Source organism: Coffea arabica, chromosome 7e (genome assembly GCF_036785885.1).
Source record: "Coffea arabica cultivar ET-39 chromosome 7e, Coffea Arabica ET-39 HiFi, whole genome shotgun sequence".
Classification (NCBI taxonomy): Eukaryota; Viridiplantae; Streptophyta; class Magnoliopsida; order Gentianales; family Rubiaceae; genus Coffea; species Coffea arabica.
In genome coordinates, this window is record NC_092323.1 from 1,573,003 (window position 1) to 1,595,287 (window position 22,285).

At 38.4% G+C, this 22,285-nt stretch overlaps 3 protein-coding genes and 1 long non-coding RNA gene across 9 annotated transcripts; 2 read left to right on the forward strand and 2 right to left on the reverse strand.

The window, feature by feature from the left end:
• Positions 1-782: 782 nt before the first annotated feature.
• Positions 783-3,573, forward strand: LOC140010952 (uncharacterized). The gene is made up of 2 exons (XR_011818154.1): positions 783-1,385; positions 2,874-3,573. It is a non-coding gene; the product is annotated as an uncharacterized lncRNA (long non-coding RNA).
• Positions 3,574-3,996: 423 nt separating this feature from the next.
• LOC113723055 (sialyltransferase-like protein 1) lies at positions 3,997-11,047 on the forward strand. 2 transcript variants are annotated; one of them, XM_072058667.1, is made up of 13 exons: positions 3,997-4,311; positions 4,875-5,063; positions 5,502-6,345; positions 6,472-6,566; positions 7,119-7,205; positions 7,356-7,433; positions 7,516-7,607; positions 7,724-7,925; positions 8,466-8,556; positions 9,031-9,089; positions 9,667-9,815; positions 9,971-10,052; positions 10,136-11,047. In XM_072058667.1, exons 3-13 carry the CDS (start codon positions 6,189-6,191, stop codon positions 10,523-10,525), a joined length of 1,482 nt encoding a protein of 493 aa, XP_071914768.1. In that variant the 5' UTR covers positions 3,997-4,311; positions 4,875-5,063; positions 5,502-6,188; the 3' UTR covers positions 10,526-11,047. The 2 variants fall into 2 exon arrangements, with proteins under 2 accessions (XP_071914768.1, XP_027102118.1); XM_027246317.2 differs by lacking the exon at positions 4,875-5,063.
• Positions 11,048-11,684: 637 nt separating this feature from the next.
• On the reverse strand, positions 11,685-12,765 carry LOC113723056 (uncharacterized). The gene has a single exon (XM_027246318.2). The coding sequence runs from the start codon at positions 12,612-12,614 to the stop codon at positions 12,021-12,023; it is 594 nt and encodes a 197-aa protein (XP_027102119.1). The 5' UTR covers positions 12,615-12,765; the 3' UTR covers positions 11,685-12,020.
• Positions 12,766-13,851: 1,086 nt separating this feature from the next.
• LOC113723034 (aspartokinase 2, chloroplastic) lies at positions 13,852-20,467 on the reverse strand. 5 transcript variants are annotated; one of them, XM_027246300.2, is made up of 14 exons: positions 20,178-20,467; positions 18,971-19,561; positions 18,752-18,834; positions 18,593-18,633; positions 17,932-18,086; positions 17,700-17,849; positions 17,498-17,593; positions 17,150-17,266; positions 16,452-16,571; positions 16,279-16,371; positions 16,069-16,185; positions 15,793-15,909; positions 14,845-14,907; positions 13,852-14,639 (listed from the first exon to the last, which is right to left on the reverse strand). In XM_027246300.2, the coding sequence occupies exons 2-14, from the start codon at positions 19,379-19,381 to the stop codon at positions 14,490-14,492; spliced, it is 1,713 nt and encodes a 570-aa protein (XP_027102101.2). In that variant the 5' UTR covers positions 19,382-19,561; positions 20,178-20,467; the 3' UTR covers positions 13,852-14,489. The 5 variants fall into 5 exon arrangements, with proteins under 5 accessions (XP_027102101.2, XP_071914771.1, XP_027102102.2 ...); XM_072058670.1 differs by having other exon boundaries at positions 20,082-20,185; XM_027246301.2 differs by lacking the exon at positions 20,178-20,467 and adding an exon at positions 19,681-20,160.
• Positions 20,468-22,285: the final 1,818 nt, after the last annotated feature.

Here is a 22,285-nt window from a genome sequence, read left to right on the forward strand (position 1 = left end):
ATGGGAATGCTTTCTTTGTTAAAATTTGAAAGGCTTCGCACCACCGTTTCTGGGCGGAGGGGCGAAGGAGTTGGAGGGTTCTGTTTTAATAAGAAAATTATTGTGCTCTTGAAAGTATGACAACACGATTTGGACGTGCATTGTTTTAAGTCGAAATTTTGGTCAGAAATAGATTATGGGAGTTGGGACCAAATTGGAATGTTTGTCATACGTTTGAAAAAAAAAATTTAAATGTGAGGGGCCATTTTAGTCATTTTCGCTTCTAAGAAATAGTACTTAGTAACTAAGAATCAATCAATTGTATGGATTAATTATCAATAATTTGCAAATGCTACTTGACCACAAAGATCTTAGTTACCACAATTAAGAAGAAAAAGAAAAATTTCGCGCATCAAATGACCACATAATCACTCGTTGAGGGTATGAAGAAAATGGATTTGTTCCTGAATTTTAAAACGATTTGCATTTGGAGGGAATTCACTATGGTTTCCAACTTCTAATTTGTGTTTCGTTTTCAGGTTTTCGTAATTTGTCATGCTTGCTAGGTCATATTTAAAATGAAAACAGGAAGAGACCCAAAGCAAGCACGAGTTTAGTTGGCAGTTTTTGTTGAGCTTAAGACTGCACGCGCTTGCGAGCCGCTAAGCGGCTCGAGTCAAAGTTCAACTCGAGTTCGGTCAAATTCGAATTCGAATCGAACTCAAACAGTTTGTTTAATTTAAAGAATGTATATAAAGTGAGAATGGAGATTGCCAAAACATGGTCGTCCTCCATGTGCAGTGCACATGCATATTGTGTAAGAATTTGTTTTTAGGTTGAATTCTTTTGTGCCTTGGAACTCAAAGGGAATAATGTGTTGGAACCCAAAAGAAATCAGTATGTCTATATGAAAAGCATAAAAAAGGAACGATGCTTTAGCTTTAAGGGGCCCGAGGCAAAAGCCTCGTTTTATTCACCTTCTTCCTCTCTTACCATTTGCATCTTCTCTTTCTTTTCTCACTTCTCAAAAAACACCATTTGCAACTCAACCTCCTCCATGCCTCTCCATTTTTTCCTCTCTAAAAACCCCAGACAATTGTTACATCTCTCTTCATATTAAACTTCAGTCTTCTAAATTGACGGGATAAAAACTCACCCCTTCCTTAATCAATCAATGGACAATCCGGAAAAAGGGGACGAGAAATTAACCCATCAATCATGCTGAACGCTTTCCTGAAGTCGCCCGAATTTGACTTCAGAGAATCCTTGGAACTAACTTCACTGCCATGGCATATTCCGGCAGTCTAAGTTTGCTAGGGATCTTGAACGACACCAAAGCCATGAAGAGAAAGGGAGGGGAAGTGAAGGGGTGAACGACACCAAAGCTTGCTCTCAGGTTGAATTTGGTGCGTCTTTTCTTAAGGCAACCAGAACTTTGAATCTTAGGTGCTTAAATTCATGTTGTACTTTAAGTACTCAACCTCTGAATAACTGGCTTACTATCACAGTTTCTCTCATTTTTTTTGTTTCTATAGAATGGAAATGGTTATTTGGGTTGGCATGGATTAAATTTAAAATTAATAAATGTTCTAACTTCTGATATGGGCGAGGCTTGCTTGAGGGCCATTGTAATTGATTTTTAGATAATTTTTTGTTATCTAGAATGCTTAAACATTTATTACTTGCTTCTAGGAATCTAGCTATTGCTTGCTTTTACCCTTGTTTTTGTATCATCTGTTTTTTACCTTAATTTGCTGCTATTGGCTATTCGCACATTATAGGGCCTTTGCGACTTTTTCGTCTTTATGGAATCATCCAGTTTTATGAAATTAGTCGATAGAGTAACTGGAGGATGTTATTCATGTTTGCTTCCATTTTTTTCCCTGACTTCAAATATGCTAAATTGATTTTTCCATTACATGACATTGGATCTAGGATTGATTGCATAATTTCACCAATCTTATTAAATTTCTGAAATCTAAACATGACATGCAAGCCTACAAGATATTTGAGAACAGATGGACTAAAATTGCAAGAGGCAAGTATTGATGCAAGGTGATCAGATCTACTTTTTCAGTATTTCAATAATTCTGAGCAGTTTAGACTTAGTCATAAAAGGTATTCATTGGTATGGACTAATTTTCGTCTGTACAAATAGGATTGATAATGCTGTGAAGAGTCGATTCTTTACCATGTAAGAGGAAAGCAAAACATAAACCAGTAGCTAATAGCACAGCCTTCATAAATCCATTTGAATAACAAAAAGAGCTCTCTCTCCAAGTCGTATCAATACAGATGGGTATCCAGGAAATTGTAGGACCCCTTAAAAAGATGAGGTATTTCTGGTGCAATAAGCTTCACATTTTTAGATTAACATCACGATCAAATTTAGGTACCAATAGTTTGTTATTGTAATTCAGTGCTTGAACCATGAAGCAAATTTGTTAAGTTTCTTCCTGTTTCTCCTGAAGTGCCATTGGTGGCATATGCATGTGTAGTTGTGTTTTCACTTGTTGCTTTGCTATTGGAGTCCTATATTTGCTGTTCGGTTGACAATGCAAACATGAACTATTTGGAAGTTTTGCAGTCTACCGTTCATCAAATTTCTTGTTTAAATTTGAGGGATTCCGGCTGAAAAGATTTGCATTGTGTTATAAGGCTGTAAATATTAGCCAATATACAGTGTAATAGAAAATTACTTATGTTTGTTCTTGTGTTGCTACAAAGGGCGAGCGCTACCTATTAGTTTTGGATATAGATTTTAATCCATTATTGTAAATATTAAAATTCTTAAATTGTTTTTTTACTCCACGCCTGTTAAATTTTATTTAGCTATGTTATTTTCCCTGTTGCTATCTTTTTAGTTGCATCTATTTTACTCAATAACTTTACAGAAAATCAAATCCATTAGGAATGTTGTGCTTCATGGTGGTCAAGCTAAGGATCCTTTGCAACGGTTTCCTTTTGGAATTAGTTTACTTTGAGAATTAAGGAAACCGAGTGGAGCTGGTGGAATGTGTCAGCAGTGGTCTCAGCAAATTAATACAGTCTGAATTTGGGTGTTGATAAAAGCGAACTTTGATGGAGCTGCACTTATTAACTTGGAGGGACGTGGGATTGATGTGATTGTTAAGGCAAGCTTATAGTGGTTATGGCGAAAAGGTTTGAAGGTAAATCCTGCCTAGAGCTGGTGAAAATAGAGGCAACTACGGCAACAGTGGAGTTGTGTGCAGTACCAATGGCTCAATTGTATTAATGGAGAATGATCCATTGAACGTTACAGGGCAATTTAATACCAGATCCAATGGCTCAATTGTTTTATGTAGAATGATTGATTGAACGTTACAGGGCAAGTTAATTCAGATGGGAATTATTTGTCACTCTTGCTACATTTGATACACATGTATTTAGATTAGCTTCTTGGTTTTTTAACTTTCTGAGAGTTGAGCGAGGGTAAAAAACAATTGTAACGGAGCAAGCATGAGTTTTGCTCAATTTCCAAAGTTTGTAGTCAACTTGCAAGTAGGATAGACTGATCAGCTTGCCAGTGTAAAATTAGTTGTTATGTTAGCTACTATTTAAGTTAAGGATAAATGCTTTTCTTATGAAGATAGAAAAAATAAAGTTTAGAATTTTTTGCTTAAGACAAGTTTCATTCTTGTTAGTCGTTTACCTATACCACCATTTACCCATTTGTGGGCTTCGAGGTTGCATCCGTCTTTTGCTAAGATGCTTCATTATAGTACCGCTTCATTCTTTCCTAACGCCTGGAACATGTATGCAATTTATTTTTAACTACTGAATTATACTACTAAAAAGTATTCTCCTTAACAAATTAACAACTAATTAAGCACAAATTTTATCATTATTAACTTTTACTGGGCATATTCAAAAATATTTTTCCACCGTGCGCAAGCACGGTCATATTTTGCTAGTTTATAAAGCGAGTCAAATTCGAGCCATCTCAGACGAGCCTTGTGAAATTACAAAAATATCCCTATTTTTATAACTAATTACTTAGAATTCATCAAAAGTTTCATTTCCAGCATTCCATTTCTAATTGCTTCCTCCCGTATCTCTCTTTCCGTCTTTCCTTCACAATTTCTCACACAAACCCTAGCCACCGCCACAGCCACCCCTCAATGAATGACCAACACTTCATAGCCCTAAGCCCCTAACCTTTCTCCCGTTTGTCAGCTTCCTTTACATTAGAAGTAGTAGCAGCTAAGCAGCATCGGCATCTCTGCAACACAATTTTCTTCATCGAGCTCTCACTCGCTTCTTCCTCTTGGACTATTGACCCAGAAGAATCCTTTTCTTCTTTGCCACATTGTAAGTCCGTTTCACTTCCCATTTATTTATTTTAGAGAAAAATGTTTGAGGCAAAATAATCCAAAACCAGATTTCTGCTGTTTGTGTCTAATCTTATGCAAGGCTGATTTATTAGTGCCAGCTACAGCCTATAGTAAAAGAAGAGGAAGTTTTCTTTTTTCTTCTTTTTCCTTTTTTTTTTGCGTGTGTGTGTGTGTGAAGACCGGACTATAGTAAGTTGTTTTGAGTATTTAATCTTCCGGGTTATGATTATTGTTAACATGATGATTTTCATTTTATGCCGCCTCGATAAACTCATAAACATGACACTTTCATTAAATAATTCTCTAACATTCTTACCACAGCAACAGAATCAGGGTAATTTAATGAGCATAAACACCTTCTAATCTAATAAGGGTAAATTAACGACTCTTTCCATAGTAGTGATATTCCGATGTGTTCCGGCCATCAGTTTGTGCATGTGAAAGACAGAGAGGTGTGGTTGTGCACTTGACATTCTGGCCTACTTGCTTCCAAAACTTGAATGGACGTGTGAACTAAAATGAGAGAACTCTCTATTGCAGGCTCTGCAATTATTTTCTCGTACCCTTTTATGAGTCTGCATTGTGATTGCTCTGTCATCCCAATCAGTAGACTGTTTGGTACAACTGAGGATCCGTTCATACTACTTGTGATGCTTATTTGACAAAGGGGAGGGATGGGTTGAGAATGCTTATTTGAGAAGTTGTGTGGCATTGGCAATTAATGAAGAGGTAAACCTGCAGGGGAAAAAAATTTCTTTTAATTTTAGAATGCTTCTTGAGAATGCTTATTTTTTTTGTAGTTTTTTTGGGGTCAGTTTCATGCTATATTTTGGCTGTTTATATTTAAGGATGGGCTCATGATAGTGAGTTAAGAGATTATAAATGTGATCATAAATCAATGATTGTACTTAGTTTGTAGCAAGACTTATGATTGACCTTGATTTATTTGTGGTCTAGTTTTCTTTTCCTTTGGCTAAGTAGTATGCTTTTGTATATGTGATTATCTATCTATGACTTTCTGTGATGAAACATTAGGAGGCAAATGCAAATTCAATGATTTTGGCTAGATTGACAGCCTTAAACTTGATAAATTTGTTACTATGTTGGCTACATTGGCTGATTTTTTGACTTATTCTATTGGTTGGTGTTTGGCTATTTTTTTTACAGCTCACTTGTTGGAAGCTGGAAAGGAGACGTGGAGAAATCTTGGCCAGCTTTTAGCTGTTATTTACTTATTTTCTGTTGTTGAACTTTGTGACTGAGAATGTTGAACTTGTGTGAAGTGCTGGGCATTTAAATTCTAGACTTTTTCAATTATGATCATGTGTAAAGTTTTGGTCAATTGTAGCCATGAATTGTAGGCTATTAATTTGGTTAGGAATAAGTTGATAAAATGCTGTTTTTGTTAGATTAATTGCCAAAAATTCGAGCTAACGAGCTGCTCACGAGCCAGAAATTCGAGCTCACAATTCAAGCTGCTCGCGAGCCAAAAATCGAGCTACAACTCGCGAGCCTTATCGAGTCAAGCTCGAGCTTGGATTTTTCTTAGTCGAGTCGAGCTCGAGCTCGAACTCGAGCCTACATTTTATTAAATCGAGCTCGGCTCGATAAGTCCAAAACTCGACTCGGCTCGGCTCGTTTGCAGCCCTAGTTGAGCTGAAGTAGAAGGTCCAAAGCAGCAACAGGAGGAGGCGGAGGAGGGAGGAGCGAGGAGGCGGAGAGGAGCTTTTGTTAAATGTTAGGTGGTCGGTTGGTTACTTGGCAGTCGGGGTCTGCTCATTCTTGAGAAGGCAGCTCTCCGCTCCGCTCGCTTAAAACATTATGAGCCCTTGATTTGGATAGATAATAATAAATATGACCAGACATCTGAAGCCGCAGTTATCGTCAGCATCGACATCGGCGGCCAATAACCTGGCCTTAATTAGTAGGAGGCCCGCTCTTCTCCATCTGGTCTGCGCCGCCGCTGTCTTCTCTCTTATCGTCTTCCTAATTCAGTCCTCTTTCTTCACCGGTACGCCTCCTATTCTTACTAATCTCTTTTTTCTTTTTTCCTTCTTTTATCGGTCATATCTTTAAATACCCTGTAGTTCTGCACTAATCCCATTCGTGTTCTATCTCTCTTTTTTTTTTCCGGCAGGAGGCAATCAGAAGCAGAGAGCAGTAAATATCCACAACAACGAGGAGGAATTTCGGATTTTATCTGACTTTCAGTCTAGTGTCCAGCAATGTGTGGTTCGTTTTTATTTTTATTTTTTTCTCCCTTTCAGATAAGAGGGCCTGGTAATATCTTTTTGGAGATCATATCATATCAGAAGCGAGCATGAGATACCTATCAAATAGTCCGCATCTTTATGTACTCACAAGAACACTTGTTCTTTCGCCACTCCTTGCTTGGCATTTTGTGTGGTTTAGTTCTTCAACATTATAATCCAGAATTACCCCATTTCTTTGGCCTGTTATTACATCCATGTGCTTGTGTTTTTTATACTATTTCTTAACGTCTTATTATTAGTTACTGCAGAAATCTGCTTTATTATTTGATTGCATTGGGCGGTTTTCCTATCTGCCAGATATGCATCTATCTTTCTTTCTTATGTCATTCTGATTGTACAGGGTCGGTTGTGAAAATGATCACCCTTGTTAATTGCCATCTTTCATTCTGATTGCACTGAGTGGGTTTCAAAAACTTGTCACCCTTCCTTTCTGCCATATACTCAATATTCATCTCTCAATTCTTTCATAATTCCTGCTTTTCCCTGATTTAGTTTTGAAACTTGCTTGTAGGCTAACAGAGGCCTCGGACTTACTGCTATCATTATTGATCACTGTAAACTGGTACTCAAGTTCCCTCAAGGAACTAATAGCACCTGGGTTCGTGTCTCTTCTTCACTAACATCTTCACATCTACATTTTTACAATATTGGCTGAACCTTGAAACACCCCACCCCCCCCCCCCCCCAACCCAAAAAAAAATGAAAAACAGAAATTCTTCATCACAATTGCATTACATTTTCTTTGCAGTATAATGAACAATTTAAGATCTTTGAACCCTTGGAGTATACTTATGACACCTGTGAAGCCCTTCTTCTGTGGGAACAGGTTTCTACTGACCTATTCACTCTTTATTCTTTAGGCTAGCCACTTCAACAATCACAAACTGAACTAACTATCTGAAATGCAGTATCGGAATATGACTACTGTGTTAACAAGAGAATACCTGGATGCTCGTCCTGATGGCTGGTTAGACTATGCAGCTAAAAGAATAGCACAGCTGTATGTTCTTTTCAACACAATTTGCAGTTTCTTTTTTTCCTTTCTGTATATGATGACCTCAAAACTTTAAATATTCCTTTTCCTGGTCTTGTTTTGTTAACTGCCTTTTGCCGCAGAGGTGCAGACAAGTGCTACAATAGGACTCTCTGCGAGGAGCATCTTAATCTACTTTTACCAGCAAAGCCTCCCTTTCACCCTCGTCAGTTTGCAACCTGTGCCGTTGTTGGAAATTCGGGAGATCTATTGAAGACTGAGTTTGGTGAGGAAATTGATAGTCATGATGCTGTTATACGAGACAATGAGGCACCTGTAAATGAGGTACTTCCAGATTTCCTTATAATTTTTGTTTTTGGGGTTAGCCAGAGGTATAAATTGTTAGATTTTCCTTTTTAACTTATCAGAGTACATGCAATAAGATTGTGTAGCAGAGGTGAATCATCGTATACCATGATTCACCTGGTGATCCACTGCCTTTCTGGTTTGTCTTTGTATTCTTGAATGTATAGTTTTAACAATACTGATGACAATTGATGGAGCTGACCTTAGAAAAGTTAAAACTGAGATGCATTTCCATGCTTCTGTAGTGAACTTCACATATCATGAAATGTCTTAGCTTCTTGTCAAAATTGAAGTAAGGTTCAGATTCATCTAAGGGGTTGCTGCCGAGGGGAACTTTCTTATGCTTAACTGAGTTACTAAAAAAAAAGACAAAGATGCCGTCATGCATGTTTGGTAGCTTTAATTAGGTTAAGTGACCAGTATAGATAGAGGGAATTAACCAATAATTTTAGGTACTCTTATCATGTACGTGTATTTCTGGGATTTCTTTTCAGACTTTGTCCTTTTATACTTTTCCAGAAATATGCCAAGTATGTTGGACTGAAAAGGGATTTTCGGTTGGTAGTAAGGGGTGCTGCTCGTAATATGGTTACAATCCTAAATGGATCAGGTAAATTTTTTTTTTTTTTTGGGTGCCCTGTACAGTTCCTTGACTTGGCACAATTATTTTCTTTGTGCTGGTCTCTGCATGGTGATGGCTAGGCTGCATCTAGCTTCAAGTTCTTACAGTTTTTGATGTAAAACATTTGGTTCCTCACCTTCTGCCGAATGCATAATTTGTCCTTTCTTTGTCAATTTTATTTGTCAATTTTCTTAGATTGTTTCTTCTCAGATCTCTTGATATTGTAATGAGACTATGCACTGAGTTCTTTTATGATGATCACTCAAGCAATAATGACTTGTTTAAATTTTTGTTGATAAAAAAAAAATGTGTTCAAAACCTTTTAACTTCTTTATTAGTTTCTGTAGAGTGTGGCATTGATCTTTCAGTTTTCTCAAGATCAAAAGGAAGCAGAATATTGGCAGTGTCATGATAAGCATCAGTCATCAGCACTTAAACTTTTTCCTTGGTTCTTTGTTGCAGTTGACGAAGTACTCATTATCAAAAGTGTCACTCATAGAGATTTCAATGCAATGATAAAGGTACTTTTTATTATAGGATGCCTTGTGATTATCTTTTCCCTTCGCTGTTGCAGCCGACCTAGCTCTAATTATCAAAAGTCTAACTCATAGAGATTTCAATGCAATGATAAGGTACTTTGTTGAATGCCTTGTGTTTATCCTTTCAAAGATAAAGTGCAATTTATGAGCTTTGAGAATAGGATTTCAGTCCCAATGATTAAGATGATGAAATTATCTACTAAAGGACTTCTTGGAATAAATTACAAATTCAGAACACAGTATTGAATTCAAGAATAATATAGAAATTAACCTGGATGGCCCTGGTGAGCTCATTAGAACACTAGGAGATTATTATTTTGGGATAAAAGTGTGTCACCTCTGTGATAACATTTAATTCTTGTCGAACTAAGATGGAAACGCTATTTACAAGGAGGACAAGGCTATCATGATAAAATCAGGGGACTACTTACTAAGCATTCCAATCAGCATTTAGTTACCGTATGTACACTATCTATTTGTTGTTAGAAAAAAAAATTTCTTTTGGAGTTGACATGCAAAGTAAATGAGCCAGGATTATACCTTCACAATTTTGTTGTAGGGCATCCCAAATCCTGTGTATCTCTTCCAAGGTATTGTCCTGCGGCGGGGTGCCAAGGGAACTGGAATGAAATCAATAGAATTGGCACTTTCGATGTGTGATGATGTCGACATATATGGTTTCACTGTAGATCCTGGCTACACGGAATGGTCAGTCTTTGCTTATATTCTTCAGAGGTCGAAAAAACATTTATGGTCATTTTGTGAATATATGCAGCCACTAAACACCCCCCCCCCCCCAAAACAAAAACAAAAAAAAAGAGAAAAGGAAAAAATCCAATAACTCAAAAATCACCATTTTTCAGGACCAGGTACTTTTCTGAGCCCAAGAAAGGGCATAATCCACTTCAGGGAAGAGCATACTATCAACTCCTAGAGTGTCTTGGTGTAAGTAATAACTTGCTTGTTTTGATTTTCCGAGATTGATTGTTTTGGGTACATTCACCAATACAATACTATTCACCGTTCAGGTTATTAGGATCCATTCTCCCATGAGATCAAAAAGAAAGCAAAACTGGTCTGATGTTCCAAGCCGAGAAACAATACAGAGGGCTCATATGGCAGCATTGCGCTTGAAGAGGATTTTATCTGGCCAAGAAGGTGCATTTGGGCAATTTGGCAGTTGTAAGGTATGGGGCGATGCAGGTAGCTACAGCAGGGGCCCTGTATCTGGATCTCCAGACATGAGTCGTGTAAGGAAAAATTCAAATTACAGCAAATGGGAAGTTATGCCTTTCAATAGTTTAAGACAAGAAGCACGGGATCATTTTATGCAGATGCATGGGGTCTCTCTGTACAAAATGGATGGGAACAAATTGGAAGATTTGGTGTGTGTCAGACATTCTTTGAGTTCTGATTGATGATTGAGAAAATACACGGGGCTGTCTGAGAGTCATGCATCTGTATGTTTGAAAAGCCTGATCATCCTGGTTTTTGGTCAAATGATTTATATTGGCTCAGGTACTTATACAAATGACTCTACTCCAGTTATCTATCTGCCCATTGTTCCTGTGCTTGGTGCGAGTGCTTGACTGGGTATTATTCAACTTGCATTAATGGGGGCTTTGATTCTGAAGATCCATGTTGAGTCATGGACTTGAAGAAAAAGTTTGATATGATTTGGTTTCTTTTAGACCTCTGAAAGGTCAGGACTACGACATCCAGACATGAGCTATTTGTAATCCCGAATTCATGCATTGGGAATGTTCTGTCTTTTGTTGTGAAAAGCTTTGACTGATATGAGAGGAAAGCATGCCCTCACTGATTTTCATGTAACTGTGTCCTACATGTCGAGTATGTAGGCTACAGTACCTTCAGTTGTAAGAATGAGAAGGCATGAGCGGAAATCAGCCTCTCGGCTGTTTCTGGCAATTTTTTTTTTATCAATGTTCTTGATTTAGGGAACGGAAAATTACTGCTTTTATTAAGAAAGCTGGTATCTGCATTGCCAGTTGTAAGGAACAATAGATTAATGTTGAACTGCTAGCGGGGCCCCAAGTAGGTTACGGTTTTGAACATTTGGGCCTTTTAGACAGGGCATCTAATGCTGCTGGTTCTGGTAGCAGTAACAATTTTTACGCACGTAAACGACGACGGGTGGGTGACCACCAATTATGAAATTTCTTTGAAAAAAGTAAAAACGGTTTATCCACAACCCCACCATCCTCCACTCCCTGGAAAAGTATGTAGGGGAGGGGTGGCCTTTTCGGGTACCGTTCGAGCTCTACAAATGTGGTCCGAAGTTCCAACTCCAAAGCATCCAATTCCAATCTAATTTTGCAATCAAGAACCAGTTCAACATATACACACCAACACCAAAATGCAGGTAGCAGTGAACTCCTTGTCCCTTGCACTTGCTGCCTCGGTGCCTCAGCCCCTGCGTGTTATTATATCACATACTACTGTAATAATTAATTGTAGCAGTGGTATTAACCTACTCCTATTTCTATTTCTGAAAGTAAATCATAGACCATCAATGTGGTGATGTTGTGAAATAATAAAATGCTTTGCATTCTGGAATAATGAACGTGAATATTACTTTTTATTTTTCTTGCAACTACAAATTCTGGATGCTTTGCTTGAGAGGTAAGTGTGATTAATTAATATGATGCTCTATATGTGATGCTGCCGTCCGCGCAAACAAACGAGGAATACACTACACATGACATGGATCTACTCTACTATTATCTTCGAAAACTGATCTATAAGCGGGGGATGGCGCACTCCTTTCTTCTTCTTCTCCTCCTTCTTCTTTGCACATCATGAGCCATGCTATGCTGCCTTAAAACTCATGACGACTAATTGAAATTTTGAAAAGTCGCCCACTAATTGGATTCAAAAGGATTGATAGGGCTACTACTTGGCAGGAGGATCAGCATCAGGAAGAAGCTTGAGCAACTTGCGCTGCTTAGCAGACTTGGAAATCTTCTTGAGAGTCTTAGGATTAGTGATCTTCTGAAGCTTGGTTCCCGACCTCAGGATGTTGTCCTGCTTCCTCTTCTCCCTCTCCTCCCTCTTCTTCCTCTTCTCCGCCTTGTTCTGCCTTATCTCCTCCTTCAGTTCCTTCATCCTCTCCTGATACGCCTTCTTTATCTCCCTCTCCCTCTTCCGCTGCTCCTCCGCCGTCGTGCTCCTCTTCCTGCTCGCGTTCCTCGCCGACGCCCTGAGCGTCCTCACCTGCTTCCAATTCCTCCCCGACACGTTCCGGCTGCCGGAGCTGGTGGGCAGACCCACCGGCTTGTTCGGGTTGTCCGATGAGGTCACCGCCTGCCTCTTGTTGGACGGAAGGTTGGTGTTATCCTCGTCCGCCTCAAAATCCTCCAACTCCATGTCATCCGTGGCGGCGGAATGGTCATGATTCTGATGCTGGAGGTGGAGGGATCTCTTGCGCTTGAGAGTTTTGCCTCCGAAACCTTCGTCTAAGCATCTGAAATCGATATGGCACGCCATTTAAATCTACCTCCGAGACCTTCGTCTATCTCTGTGTGTCCGTCCAATGATAATGGAGTAGTAGTATATATATTGCTACTACACCTGGGAGTGGGAAGAAGAAGACCCTTGCTAGGCCGGCCAACCAGTAGCTCATCCAAAAAGAAACCCTAGTACTGGTATTTAAAATTTTAATTTAGGTGTGGGCTGGGCTGGGCTGTGTTGGGTTTTACATATTGAGAGCTTCTTCTCAAATCAAATCCACGAGACACGTTTGTTCCCTTCCAGCTGGGCTTTTGAGTTTCAGGCCCATGCTCTCCTCACCCCACACCTCATATATATATATATATATATATATTTTTTTTTTTTTTTTCCTGTCTTTCTTTCATTTTTATCATCATTATCTTGTCTCATCCTTCGGACGCTTTTGACGTAAAACAAAATTTCATTATCTTGTCTCATATTTCGTACGCTTCTGATGTAAAACAAAAAAAAAATTTCCCTAACAAAAGAAGGATGAAATTTAAGGAGTGAAGAGGGAGTAGAAAGATTAAAATCCAGAACCTCTACATTTTGACCTCAATCGAAAGTCTCCTCGGCATTGTAAACAAATTATGGCACTTGTCCTATTACACAGCTAAATTTACCCTCATCATCTTTAGAGAGAGCTACATCATTTATGTTGTGTTCAACTCTTTTAAATTTTTACTTTCCTGCAGCATAGAATGCTTCCGCAGATAATCCTAATTTCTTTAGTATCCTTTCACTAAATAAGCCGTCACAAATTTATTTGCCTGGTAAATCAGCATATATAGCTTCAAAGAGAAATTATATTATTACTTGTTGAAGTACTCCCTCCGTCTCACTTTGATAGTAGTTATGTTTTTCTTTTTCGTCTGTCCCAAATTGTAGTCCACTTTTCAATTGAAAAATGTAATTGTCTTTTAATTTCTCTCAAATACCCTTATTTATTTAATGTAAGTTGTTCTTACTATAAAGTATAAACTACTTTATTTAATATATTTTGTTAATATTGAATATAACCTACCCCATTTAATGCATTTAGATTTTCCAAAACATATTGATACATGAAAAGCCAATTTTATTTAATGTAAGGATATTTTAGAAAAATAGCAATCTAAATTTGTTTTTCCAACAAATTTAACTATTTTTTCTTAAACTGTGTGAAAAAAAAAACTAGAACCATCAATATGAGTCAAAGGGAGTACTATAATTTACTTTTCCCATAATACTTCAATTTCCAACAAAAAATAATAATTTTATCAATTTTTCTTCCGTTATTCAGTCACAGTTACACATGCACTGAGTGCGCCTCAAGCACTGATAACTCTCCTACTGCTCGGGAACGGACTACAGAGCCCAGCTAGTAGAGATGACGCTTGAACACGTTAACGGGTCGCCCTTGGACCCAACAACACGATTAGTTCTCCAAATCTATGTCGATCAAATGCCCGTGATGGAGCGCTTTGAAGAGCCGCAAGGCAAAACAATTCCCCACGGCCCACAATTTCAAACTTCCCCAAAGACCAGCACGAGATCAAAAAGTGCAATGCCGCTGGCTGCTTTTCATGACCTGATGATCATTACAACAAACCAACCATTCCTTCGCACGCACGCACTTTTGTCAAATCTTTGCCACAACTCATCAAGGGGGGCTGGATTCCTCCCAAAAACATACGCCTCTCTTTATCTTATCTTGTGCACCATAAATAATATCTCATCCCGTGCAGCGCGGACCAAATTACATAGTTCAATTGATATTTCAATATACGGTACAATACCAGACCACAAACCAGACAAAAGGACTGAAGACAAATGTGGGTGGGGTGAATTCCCGGTATGCCAACTAGGATTTCACCCAACAAGCAGCATACGTCAATATCCATTCGACTCTGTTGGTACCGAACCATTTCCTGATCTGCTTCCCCAGTAAAGATCTGAAAGATTGCTCTCAAAGAACGCAGAGTGAAGAGCCCTGACACACTGTTCTGCTTCACTGTCGTTCACTATCAATGAGATGTTCACCTGATTACCAAATTAAAAGATCAATTAGGATCGTCTACCAAAAGAGGTATACAGTGCAGGAGCTACAGATTTCAAGCTATTTTCTGCATCCCAGAGCTTTCACCAAGCAACCACATATGTTGCGCCTATGTTATCATATCTGTTTAGGAACATCCACGAGCAAATGAAGCATAACCATGAGCTGAACAGCGTAAGCCATAGATACCTTAGATGCACCTTGAGAGATCATCTGAACATTCACTCCATTAGTCCGAAGAACGTGGAAAGCCTGCCATAACAACACCAAGGATCATTCACACTTCCAGTTAAGGAAAGCCAACCTAGCAAAACCAACTCATTTAGGAAGCACCGCCCTAGGAGAACAGAGGTTTGGAGGAAATGGAGTTGTCAAATTCTTCTTATCATTTCCTAGGGTAACAGTTTCATGGATATAAAAGTAGTAATTTAGATCAAAGTCCGAGGAAACCGCAGCTATCGGGAACAATTCCCAAGTTGATGGGGTAGTTTGCAAAAGTTTCATGGATGTAAAAGTGATAATTTAGATCAAAGTCCGAGGAATTTTGCTGCTTTATCATTGAATTGAACCAGATATTGCCAGAGATTGCATCTCTAAAAGGTATAGACTTGGGTAGTTTCAGGCTTCCACTTACAAATCTATTTACCATCTTGTATCTTACTAACTGTTTCTGTAGGAAAAAGAGAATGTTTGCAAATTGACTCTTTTTGGAAGAACAGAAAAGACATAGCAACAAAGGCAACAAACGACTATCACATTTTAGTTAGTCAAGAGTATGAGAAAGCACAAGGCTAACTTCATTAGCCATATCTAGCATCTATACTATCACATGTTCCTATAATAAGTGGCAAAAGTTACTCAAAAGAGTATAATTCTAAGTAGGTAAACCATTAAAATAGATCCTTAATTAGACAATACTTTTGTTCTTATAAAAGCAAATTAATTCACTACTCCATCCTAAAACGCATAGAGATGCAAAATTTGTAGGTGGCAGATAACTTATGAGAGAGAGAGATCTACAGTAACACAGCAAGAGTACCAAAAGCTGCTTAGAAAACATGTTCTAAAAGCACTGTAGTTCTCATGATAAAACACTAAGTAGCAATCATGAGTAATGATTGCAAATGCGTAACTAACCTTTTCTAATATTAATGAGGATCTCTGAACATTCCCAATCAAAGAAATGATTGATCTGCGCTGAAGGAGATTCACAACTGCTACTTTCTCAAGCTCCTCCACGACGTGATCCAACTCCTGCTAAATTTAAAGGTTATACCCCATGGCTAGATTAGGTAAGGCAAAGGTGTAAAACAGAAAGCAGAATGAGTTCAAGCATCCTTCACAGAGCCAATATTCCGAACTGGAGAAATCCATCATGAAAGTATAATATGACCAATTAACAATAGCATGTACCTGCTGTATTAATTCTCTGCTCCAGAGCTTCGACGGATCCAATGTCAAGGATATACTAACTTCACTAGTGGCTACAACATCAACGGATATGCCCAAATCTTCGAAGATAGAGAAAACCTGATTTAGGACAGAAACATTGGTATCAGATTAAGGTAGTCTCATAAGCCCAGAGTAGGGAGCATTGTCTCTTGATGATATGATTGTTTTTACCTTAGCAAGGAAACCAAACTGACCAAGCATGCGAGTGCTAACAATGTCCAACATGGTAACATTACGTTTCAAGACAATGCTAGTTAGTACAGCCTGCCAATGGCAAAAGAACTGCATAAGATTTAGGATAATTTCATAAATGGTATCAAGCTTATGACTGGAACTCAACAAACCTCACTCATGTCTCTTGCTCTGGTAATCAGGGTCCCAGGAGCCTTGGGATTGTACGAGTTTTTAACTCTAACAGGTATGTCAGCTTCCCTAGCTGGCCTCATAGACTGCGGATGGAGGACCTGTAGAAGGATTAATTGAAACACATTTTTTATCCAATGAATACGTGGCTGCATTAAACCTTTGTCTTTTTGTTATTGGCAACTAAATCCTATCAATACATAAAAATGTCCTGATCATTCCTAATGGTGCCATCTACTTGGATCCCAAAGCAGAAGGACAGAAATTAACTGGTAAGATCTGGGTCATGAAGAACAGAAAAGATGACATGCAACTTTTTCAGGAAAACACCACCTAGCTTAGAAAAATTGCGATTCCTGAAAGAAGTTGCATGGCGGAGGTCAACAGATATCATTCATGAAAGAAATTGTGTAGCGGAGGTCAACAGATGTCATTCTAATTGGTCATACAAAGGAAATAAGTACTGTCATGCACAGGGATCCAATCAAGCAATTAGCCAGGAAATTTATATAGATGGTGTCCAATTCTTTCACTCAATCGGGCGTTAAACCTTGAGACTAGCACTTAGACAAGATAGATTTAGGGTCTGAAAGAGGCCACTCCTTTATACCACCAACCCTTACAACAAAAGATACTCAATGGAAAAACTATCACTATGTTAATTGCAATTTCATCATACCTGTGCACCAAAATATGCAAGCTCAGCAGCCTCTTCAAAAGTTAAAAAGGGTACTGGTTCTGCACGGGAGTATATGTTAGGATCACAGGTCAAAACACCATCAACATCTTTCCACACCTGAGAGATTGATTGATTAAAGATTAAAACTTGTATATCCAACCTTCAAAACATCACATTGTCTTTGTAGATGATAACAGAATCAACACGTGCACAATAAGTACAAAATCTTTCTAGACCTATACGGACATTGCATGAGTAAAGATTGACATATTACAAATCAAACCGTTAGCAAAAATGCAGCATAAGTAGCAAGATAACATTGGACATGCATAAAGGGTCTCCACTGACCTGAATTTCACGCAACCCCAAGGCTTTGCCGATAGTTGTGGCAGTCAAATCACTACCGCCCCTGCCGAATGTTGTGACTGCACAAGTTCTCCAGCCCTACAATTCAAAATACCAAAGGATTTACTTTTCAAGCAAAAAAGTCATCGAAATAAAGCAAATCACTGCCCAATTAAAATGGTATGGAATCTCAAAATGGAAGGACCTTTCCAAGGAAGCCCGTAACGATAGGAATTGCTGGGTCACTGATCCAGTCATCATGTAATCTCTTTGCAACAGCTGGATAAGTTGCTTCCAATATATCCGCATTGGTAAAATCATCTGTAGTTATAAAACCAATCTCAAATGCATCATACTGCAAGAATAGAGCACACAAGAGTTAGACTCCAATGAAAGTATGGAGCAAATGTAGCAAAATTCACCACAATGGGGCGTACTTGGCGAGCTTTCACACCAATTCTATTTAGATATGCAGCAAAAATCCTCGTGGACATGCACTCTCCAAATGACACCAAGTAGTCCCTAGTGCGAAGAGTCAACTCTTTCATCATTGCAATACCCTTCAGGAGTTGCTCTAACTCATCTAGGCGCTCTGCATACATTTTTACACAAGCAAAATCCAATGAAAATAGTAACAAATGCTACCTATCTGAACGAGTTTGGATAAGGTGTCCAAAATATCTTTCACCGTCTGATAAACAATAATGAACACAAAACCAAAGTCTACATAATTCAAAGAAATCATTCAGAAGAATTTAACTACAGATACAACAAACATTTACACGAAAGCAGCAGGTTGCTAGCAGCATATGCATCAATTATTATTGGGAACTGATGTAAGGGGTTAATAGGACGATGGGAATGAAGGTGAGGAGAAATTGAAGTACATGGATGAGAAACATAAATGAACTGATACACAATTTAAGGCAACATAAAATTGGCTTTTCAAGTAATTAGCTAGAACATGAAATTTTGAAATCAGCTATATAAGCTAAAAAAAGAATTACAAATATTTGATTTATTATCAAAACTAGCACGTACAACTGAAGAATCCTAGGATCCATAAAATATAAAACTACTTTTATTGCAAAAACTCACTTGAAATGATAGAGCTTTCAAGTCCAAGCTCGCACACAGTCCTGAGCAGGAAAGTGATCGTGAGAAATGTAAGGGAGGCCCAACTAAGGATTCCTGTATATGATTGGGGAGGAAACCCCAAATACAAAAGAAAACATATAGTTTTTCTTCCAGCTTTACCTCAAATGCAACTCCTTGATAATGTCCAGCTCTTCAAGCTCATTAACATTTGAAACACCACAACTTACAGCCTTTTCTCCCGCCTGAGAGAACAGTTCAAATTGAAATTTCAATATTCAGCATGTTCAATACTGTACAAAGCAGAAGGAAGAAAATTTGGTTCCAAACTTGTCAAAAGGCTGCCAGCATGCTTAAAGAAATGACAAACAGAGGGAAAACCTGCAAAAGATTGTTAGTTGTCTTCCCCATGGCAGAGAGAACAATGATGGGCCTCTCTTCAGGGAAGCTGCATATGAGATCAGCAACCTCTCTCATCCTCTCAGCAGAGGCAACTGAAGATCCACCAAACTTCATCACACAGGTCAATTCGTTAGCTGATTCTTCAAAATCATGGGTCTCAGTTTGGCCGCGTTCAAGAATGTGGAGATTTCCTCCTTGACATCGGACTCTAATATCTCGTTCCTGATATGATACCTTGAGGGATGAAAAACCCCCAGGTAAAGAAAGCAAGGAGACAGAAGACTCAAAGCGTTGCTGGGACTGAAGAAGTGGTTGGAAGCGCGAGCATCTCCAGGGGGACGCCTGGAAAGGAGTTTTAACTCCACATACAGAATGCATCGAAGTTGCCATGATAATGAAGTAAAGAGCTATCTTCTAATAAGCTCAGCAAAAAACCAGCCAATAAAAATTGAGTTAGTTCGACAAATAGAGTGGCAGACTAGGGTATGATATAGAGCAGAGAGAGCCAATACAAAGCTCTCCCTGCAAATATATAAATCTGGAAAGGCTCCGATCAGCTAATCAAACAACCTGCAAAATGCATAGTCAATCAATTAGTCCAAATAAACGAAACCACAGAAAATGGAAATCAAAATTGAAGTAGAAGGAAACAATAGGTTGCTAATGTTACCGAACTTGGAATTGCTTACAGTTTTAGGAACAAAAATAGGAATGTGGGTTCAAGAGAAAGATGAAATGAAAATGAAGGCCTTAGGGAGTAGCTTAATCTTTGTCCTCCTCAAATGGGAACATGTACACTAGTAATTTATTTGGGGGCGTTGGGTTGAAGAAGAAGCAGATGAGGCATAGACGACGAAATGGGATTTCATCAAGAGAGCTTGGAATTTGGAAGACAACAAAGTCGGGGGGAGTTGAGCCTGAGCCTCTCTCTCACCCATCGTAATGCTACCATGTGTACTATTGCTGGGCTCGGCTCTCTCGACACGTAGAAAGACGAAAGATTCAATTAGGAAATAGAAAATCAAATCAACTACGGAGTATTACTTTGGTTTTATGGAACGATAATGGGAAATTCTCTCTCCTTCCTTACCAAGAAATGTGCGGATTTGGCGCCGTTTCTGGGAATAGTATGAAAGAAAGACGCAGAAAAGGAAATAAAATTTAGGAAGTTGGAGGATTTACATACCTTAAGTGCGAATGGAGGAGAAGAAAATGTGGCCAGGATCTCTGGGTTGGGGGATGTGGGTCGAAGAGAGTCCGCTCCCCACTTTTGACCGCCGCCTAATTGGGATGCTCTAATGGTAATACGCCAACAGGAATCGAGAGTTTTTTGAATCCAGGACGGACCGCTGTGAGTCTAACGAGAGACAGAGACATCGAGCGCGGCGGCGTCTCGTCCCCAACTCAATCCGCCCCTCTATGCGCCGCTGAATACTTAAAACCCGTCAACTTATTACATACGTACTTACTACTCGTACCAAGTACCCGTGTGTACTACAGTGCTTTAACGCTTTATATACTTAATACTATACATCCCATGCTGCTAAAGTGCCTACTTGCTGCTACCCCATTTTTTCAAATAACAAATTATCTGCACTCCATGTTTTGTTATTTATACTCCCATGATTTATTTTATCATATAATTCAATAAATAAAAAATATATAATTAAAATGATAGTGAGAATGTGATAACAAAACTTGGAGTGTAGATAATATTTTCCTTCAAAAAAAATTACAAAATTTTTAAAATAAACACCTCAAAACACTTAAAAACATATGCCCGTTTTCCTAATCTACTGCCATCCTCCCACCTTAGCTCACATCCGCCACAACCTCACCCTCCCCTCTTCTTTTTTTCCCCTCTTCATCCTCTCCTTTTCCTACCTCGTCCCCCGTTCTCCCTTCCCTGCTATCCCCTTTCCCTCACCCCTCCTCCTCCCAACAACTCTTTGGAAAAAGGCAGGGTGAGGAAGAAAATGGAGTCAAAGTAGCAGGGAGAGAGGAAATGAGAGGAGAATGAAGGAAGATGAGAGGGAGCGAGAGACAAAATAAACAAAATAGAATGTATGGTAGTGGGCTAACAATGACATTAGTGGAGAGAGAGAGGGAAGATTAGTGATGATGGAGAGGAAGTAATAGGGGAAAAAATAAGAAGAAATAAAAAGAACAAAAAAGTTTTTCAATTTCCCAAAACACTCAAATATGCAAAAGTTTTTTTCTACATATTTTACAATAAATTACAGTAAAATTTTATACAAATACTAAAAAAAATACACCAGCCAAACAGATTGACTATTCACTTGCTAATATATCACTGTCAAGTAATTATAGTACGTACTATTTCCTAATATATTACTGTCAAGTAATCGAAGTCGGTGTTACTGTTGGGTATTAAACAAATAAAATATACATGTACATGTATTAAGCAGCAGAATATTGACATGGATTACCTCTTAGTAAGCAGTGAAATGTTGACATGAATCACCTCTTAATCAACAGCAAGATATTAACATAAATTACCTCTTACTAGTGTCATGTAGATGGAGTAGATAGAGTATTATTTATATGTTAGTTTTATGTGTGTATATATATGTATGTGTATGTATACGCGCGCGCACATATAGGTTAAGAACCATTAACTGTTAAATAACAATACTTGCTGACATATTGCTATCGAGTAATTGTAACGAGCATTACTATAGAATGTTAAATAAACAAATTATACATGTACATATACTAAGTAGTGGAATATTGACGTGGATTACCTCTTAAGAAGTTGCAAAATGTTGATGTTGATGTGGATTACTTTTTATTAGTGTCGTCTTGAATAATATATGGAGTACTATTTATATGTTATGTTAGAGACGTTAGCGTGTTAAATAATAATTCTCTAGGGAAAAATATACAAAAACAAAAAAAAAAAATCAATCGATCCACCGTTACTGTAGTGCTTCCCATCATTATTATTGTCGTCGTCTTCTTCCTATCCACCATCGTCACATTTTCCATTGTCCCATTCTCCTATTTTCCTCCCTCTCTACTTCTGCCATCTCCTCTCATCTCTCATTTCTTCTCATTTTTTTCCCTTTTTCTCTTCTCTTTCTACTTCTGTCATCCCTACTTACCTCTCATTTGTTCTTCCCTTGTGCATTTCTGTTTATTCTCCTCATTTTTCCCCATTCTTCTCTTTCCCTCTCATGGACTTTTGCCTTTTCCCTGTCCAATCTAGGCCAGAAAATAGATAAGAAAGAATAGATGGAGAAAGAAAAGCAATAAATATATACATATATATAT

Excerpts from the sequence above, each read along its gene's own strand:
- LOC113723055 (XM_072058667.1), top strand. The coding sequence starts at position 6,189 with ATGACCAGACATCTGAAGCCGCAGTTATCGTCAGCATCGACATCGGCG. Across the intron at positions 7,608-7,723 it reads GCTAAAAGAATAGCACAGCT|AGGTGCAGACAAGTGCTACA; the intron begins GTATGTTCTTTT and ends CTTTTGCCGCAG. Across the intron at positions 9,816-9,970 it reads GATCCTGGCTACACGGAATG|GACCAGGTACTTTTCTGAGC; the intron begins GTCAGTCTTTGC and ends ACCATTTTTCAG.
- LOC113723034 (XM_072058668.1), bottom strand. The coding sequence starts at position 19,381 with ATGGCAACTTCGATGCATTCTGTATGTGGAGTTAAAACTCCTTTCCAG. Across the intron at positions 15,913-16,068 it reads GCAGAGAATTAATACAGCAG|CAGGAGTTGGATCACGTCGT; the intron begins GTACATGCTATT and ends CTTTAAATTTAG. Across the intron at positions 14,908-15,792 it reads CCTCATTAATATTAGAAAAG|GCTTTCCACGTTCTTCGGAC; the intron begins GTTAGTTACGCA and ends TTGTTATGGCAG.
- LOC113723056 (XM_027246318.2), bottom strand. The coding sequence starts at position 12,614 with ATGGCGTGCCATATCGATTTCAGATGCTTAGACGAAGGTTTCGGAGGC.